The sequence below is a fragment of the Dermacentor silvarum genome, chromosome 1 (genome assembly GCF_013339745.2).
Source record: "Dermacentor silvarum isolate Dsil-2018 chromosome 1, BIME_Dsil_1.4, whole genome shotgun sequence".
Classification (NCBI taxonomy): Eukaryota; Metazoa; Arthropoda; class Arachnida; order Ixodida; family Ixodidae; genus Dermacentor; species Dermacentor silvarum.
In genome coordinates, this window is record NC_051154.1 from 28072881 (window position 1) to 28078880 (window position 6000).

Consider the following 6000-nt stretch of genomic DNA (forward strand, 5'->3'; position numbering starts at 1 on the left):
ACCGCGCGATCTCTTCGGCTTGAATCAGCGAGAATAAATGGATGAACTGAGCAGTACGGAATTTCATGTAGTGTGCGCAACGAAAAATGAGGGCAAATAAAAAAGAAAAGGTAACGTCTCAGTATGGCTCAAGCCCAAACTTTGCTTTCGCCCGCGCTTGAGACAAACAGCTGGGGGCAAACTTTTCAACGACTGCATTCTGAGTTCCGTTTCAGATTTTGTGTGAATTCGTTCTTGCGGGCGTGACGTAAGAACTGCGCAACACCTGACACCAGTACGCCTGAAAGCGCCGATGAAATGAACATTGACTGGACAGATGTATGCAAAATTCCAGACAGCACGAAAAAAGATAGAAAGAAACAAAGCAGCTATAAATAAAAGTCAAATCACCGACTTCAAATGAAGTACCGAGAAAGGAGACTCTTTCGTTCCTGCATTCTGCCTGTCGAAGATTTTGCAATCCGCTTGGAGAAGTAAAGAGAAAAATCTGTGAATATATTCGGTCTTTCCTGTTGCGAATTCCGATATAGGTTTGCCGTATTGCATAATGTTTGATGTACATTGGTGAGCAAAAGTAACGGACCCCTGCTAGCACGTGCCGAAGAGCGTGCCAGTGCAATCTGGCGCCGCGTCGCTTAAGCTCGCGTGACGTCAATTCCGGTGCAACAAGTATTATAATAAGAATTATAGTAATTTCTGCGCTATGACATCTTAAGTTGAAACAGAGGCGCCGCAGTGCAGATCTCTGCGAACACCTCATTTATGTATCTGGGTGTTTTACCATTCGACCTTCATCGAAATGCGCGCGTTTCGATCGGAAATCTAGCCTTCGTGTGTCCACGACTTTGTACATAGCTGTGGCGTTCTGTTGCGAAACAGAACGTCATAGCGGCTGAGACTAGCATGGTGTAAATACTAATCTTGTTGCCTGACACTCGTACGCGTCTTAAAGTTGAATACGTGTTGACACAGCGCAGTGCGCAGATGACGGTGGCAAAATAAACCACGCAGGTTTCATCGCCGACACTATCGCATTACACGTGTCCGAAATGAAGTCTCTGAATTCCCCGTTCTCCTGCTTATTGCGCGCACAGTCTATTTAGAGAGAGATAAGGGATTATTACACATAACATCCAAGGAGCTTATTCAGACGTGAGATTTAATGATAACTGTTCTTTGCAGTTTTGCCTTAGAATACGTTGCCATCAAACGCGGCTGACTTCAAAATTGCTAGGATACCGGCTTTTGCTTTTCATCCTGAAGCGATCTCCAACTCGCGCACAACTCTATGTCATTTTGTCAACAGTAGGCGGGCTAGAGTGCTTTAACTTATATAGCCTGGTTTCTCATTTCAAAAATAGAGGCGTAGGTTTTAGAAATGTAGTTAGCTGCTCCTGCGAAAAAGTAGAATCAAACAGACGCACGAGCTGATTTGCCAGTGGTCTCGCAGTGCGAAAAAGAAGCCACAATAAGTATGATGAATACTCATGCATTTCCGGCCTATTGTTAGTTTAACATTTACTTCTGATGTAGACCTCCATCACGAAAATCGAAGTCTACGCGTTTCAGGTCTCCCGAGCCGCGGAACGGCTCGGGAAACCTGCGTTATCGGGCAGAACCAAGCGTATCAAATGTCGCTAGTGGCATTGAAAAAAATAATAATAGTAATAATAAAGAATCTGCCCGTGGGGAACTGAAGCTACACCCAAGTTCCGCCTCAATGTCTTTCGAGCAATCCTTCTTCAAATGATAAGAGATTCGTCGGCTCGGGAAACCTGCGTTATTTGCGTTATTGGTCAATATCGGGCAGAATCAAGCGGATCAAATGTCGCTAGTGGTATTGAAAAAAAAAATAATAGTAATAATAAAGAATCTGCCCGTGGGGAACTGAAGCTACACCCAAGTTCCGCTCAATATCTTTCGAGCACTCCTTCTTCCTTCAAATGATAAGAGAATAAGGTGTTCCGGACCATTTGCATAATAAGATTGCCTGACATCTACCTGGCCCCGTGTTGGAGCCACTTGCACACAATATTATTCATTACCAGTTAAGCATACCATTCCTGCCACAGTTGTGTGTCCATATTTCGTTTTCGAACTCGTTTGCGTATGGCGCTCATGCAAGCGCTGCAGTTCTTCAACGTGCCACCTAGCTGTATGTGAGTACAGAAAGTTTGTTTTTTTCGCATCCATTGTAATGCGGCCGTAGAGGCCCGATATTTGATCCCGCGCACTGATTGTGTGCTCAGCAGCAAAACGCTACAGCCATTGAGCCGCTGTGGCGGGTACCTAAACTTTAACGATACCGCCGCAAAAGCGCTTTGTTTAATGGGCTGTCTCATTTTGCTTCTGTTTTATTCCAGCGCGATAGCAGCGGCTTGGGCATGTTGCTCTTGAGGACTGAACTAACGGAAAAATAGAATGCACCTACAATCGCCCGTTCTGCTTTTCCTTTTCACTCCACATAAACGCCGATAGGGCCTCTTTGCAGACACCTATGCTACTCGAATCAAGGAAGAGTTGCTCCGCGTTTTTATTCGCTTTTGCGTTAGCAACACAAGATGTCATTACGATTTGTAAATGTCTTCCTTTATAGACAGTGTAGTAGGCGAGAGATGGACAAAGTGATCAAGAGGTAATAAAGGCAGAGAGGTTAGCTAGAGATAGCCACGGTTGGCTACTCTCCTTGGGGGGAGGGCGTAAGAAAACAGACGTGGAAGCGAGAGAAGCAGAAGTAACGTAAGGATCGTGCACGAGTCAGTGGCGTAACGCAGCATTGTCAAAGTCTGTCAATCAAGCCGGTAGCATCAGATGTGTGTGTAAATTACAACGAGCCTGTCTGTGCACTTCGTTAGCGTTTTACTTTATATTTTGTTTCTAATGCCGCCTTCCTGCGATGAGCAGCACTAGGTGATGGTAATTACCCATTTAGTGGAAAGAAGAAAGGTTTCAGACAGTTCGCCAAGGATGTTCATCACTCACCAGAGTGAGCTGAGTCGGGGGTTTCCTAGTTGCCGAGTCACGACCGTAGCCGTTGGCTCGGAGCAGCTCCGCCAGGTCTCCGTACGTCATGAACTCGAAGACCATCCAGGGTATGGAACCGGACTCTGCACACGAAGGGGAGAAGCAGGACAAAGTGTAAGCTAGTTGATCAGTGTATATAATTTCTCGGCAGCTGTGCATCTCACGAAAACAAAGACAAGGCGGGGAGGTGTGGGGTGCCCATATTTACGACCCCCGTGCCCAACCCACGGCTACAATGCAACAGACTCGCCAGGCTGGGTTCCAATAAGGAAGCATCCGAATTCTCACTGAAGAGGCCGTACATGCTAAATGCATATGCCAAGCGCATTAAAGCGTTTTGCGAGACGAAATATTCAACCGGAAACCTACTCTGTAGCATATTCACATGTCAGGTTCGAGTCCACTCTTCACAAACAGCCTTTGTTTGGAAACGAATTCGGTGTTCCAGTTTGTATTGCCCTCGAATGTGCAGCCCAGACCCGGTCCGCGAGCAGCCGATAGGGTGGCCTGGGCGACATTCAGGCCACGAAATACGTGTTCTCGACATGAACAAAATGGGAAAAATTAATATAAATTTTGTTGCGGCAACAAGGGGTTAAAGCCAACTTACAGCCGTCTATACATTTGTAACTTGCTGCGTTTATCACTGCCACAAGGAGCAAACAGGAAAGAACATTTACTCTCGGTATGAGGGGTAACGCGCGAAGTAATGAAAATGATCGCGGCTCACAGGGAGTGGGCCGAGATCAAGTACAGCTTGTTCTTGTTGCGCCATTTTTCACTTGCGACAGCGGCGGTGACGGGAACGCTCAGAAAGTAACGCCCACTTAATTCTTGCTCTCTTGTGGCAGGCGTTACAGCGTATACGAGGCCCGACTGTTCGCGTCGTAAGAAACTGTTGTCCTTCTTAACGGCTTCCTTTAAGCAGAAAGTTTAAGAAACAAAGCATCGGGCAGGCCACTTGAGAAAAGACGCAAGAGTGACTCCATCGGATAAGAGACAAGCTATGTTATCCAATTACACGCTTCACGGGATTTGATTAACGATCTTTCAGTGGTTTCTTTTCATGTAGAGACAGGAAGTACACACAACTGTTTCGTGTGATCCGAGCAAAAGAGCTATTAAATGTAGTAGCTGAAGGAGTTGTGCACTGTTGAAGAAGAAAAGCGATGGATCGATTCTGTCACCGCGAAAAATTATACGTTGTGGTACGTTCTTACTCTATCGCCGTAGTGTTTATCTTGGAGGATTATCACTGCTCACCCTCAATTCAGACGACGGAGTTATAAAGGCGTTGAAGCTTCAAGCGCCCACAATTTGTGAGCGGGCGCTCAGGCTTGAGATATATCATGTGTTTATAAACGACGAAGTTAAGTAATCCTTAAAGTACAGTGATGTTAAAGATGCATATTTTTTGGAGACATATTATTAGCGTGTGACTACCTCCTGAGAAAAGCGGTGTGGCTTCAGAGGATGTGTGTGAAATTGATACCATAATGGAACTTTTTTTATCATTGGAAAATTTGTTTTGATCGCATTAACTAATTCGTGATGTAGATATCAGTGCTGATATTTTTGAGAATGCAAACTTGGTATTCCACGAGAGCGCATGTGAAAGGCTGGTGGCCCCCCCCTCACGCGCCCTGATAACATTTCGAATTCAATACGCCGCTATGCAACATAACCTGCATGTGTCTCAATAACAAGTTTTCGCGAATTTCGCAACTATTCATGTTTGCCCTTCGACCGGTTTATTACCGGACTTGATGTTTATAAAAGCCGCTAACGTTACTGAATCAGCTGCCGTTCAATTTCCGTGAAGTGTTTGCATTGTACAGTGAGTGAACAAGTAGCGGCTAATCACACATTAAAAATGTTAAGCAATAACGTTACTTTAAGTCTTCGTCAATGTGGGTCTAGAAAAACACTGCGACCTAGCTGGTTCCTGCGGTGCGTGACTTTTGAGCTGCATCGGACAAATGTCAAAAATATATGCGTTCTATATTTAACCAACGCTTTCGAAAACGTCATGCACAATGAAATGGAAGGAATAGGGGTACTTAAAACAATTAAAATAACACTTTCTCGCCACCAGTATCTGTTACCTGCCGTTCAGATGAGAAGGTGCTGTTTGAACGATGTTCAGATGAAGAACCACTGTTACTTTTTGTGCTGACGATACACTTATTTTTATAATTGGGAATTCCCACACGGCTGTTTTCGAGTGTCTGAAGGTTGTGTATACTGAAAGTAGCGTAGCCAGACCTTTAGTTCCGGCAGACTTTTGAAGCTACTCCAACTCCGAAGGATTTTGCAGCCGGTTGGTACCCTGTTTCTCTTGTTAGGAGGGTGATAAGAATTTGATGAACCATGCAAAGGTGTCTTATACAACCTGGCCGACATTGGGATAGGTGAACCAATCTTTGTCAATAGCCGCTTTTGACAGGTAGGTCCACCTATCGAAAAGTTGGCCAGCTTGTCTGAGACATTCTACCCTGGTTCATCCAATTTTTGGTCACACAGTGTGTTTTCATCTACCCAATTTTGACTTTGGTCTTCGTTAGGAAGATGGCTGACCCCAAGATGCCCACCCCGGCTATCCCTTTGTATACACTTTACGCTTCGTATACGAAAATAATTAATTGGCGTTTCATCGTAGTGCAGTGATTATGCTATGGCGATGAATGTTGAGAAAACGGTGCTTTTGCGGACGACTAGCAAGAAGTTCCTTTCTCTTTAACTTTATCGTTATTAAATAAATATTACAGTCGCGTCAACCTTCAAATATTAGAAGGTGTTCTAATTAACTCCCTATAAAAAAAAGGGACGATCGCATAAATTATACGGTGTTCGAGCTGGAGCTTCCGACAATTCCTCTAGGTAGGGCACGTGGTATATGTGAGCCGTTTTATCAGGATCACTCTAGCCAATGAGGGAAACTTTATAGACTGCATGAAATAATAATTAGCGCGTCAT

At 44.7% G+C, this 6000-nt stretch overlaps 1 protein-coding gene across 1 annotated transcript in view; it reads right to left on the bottom strand.

Moving 5' to 3' along the window:
- The window catches only part of LOC119444986 (high affinity nerve growth factor receptor-like), a 38346-nt gene that overhangs the window by 23388 nt on the left and 8958 nt on the right, over positions 1–6000 (bottom strand). The window contains exon 3 of the mRNA XM_037709645.2: positions 2983–3107. Within this exon, the coding sequence (XP_037565573.2) occupies positions 2983–3107 (125 nt within the window). The remainder of the gene's footprint in view (positions 1–2982; positions 3108–6000) is intronic.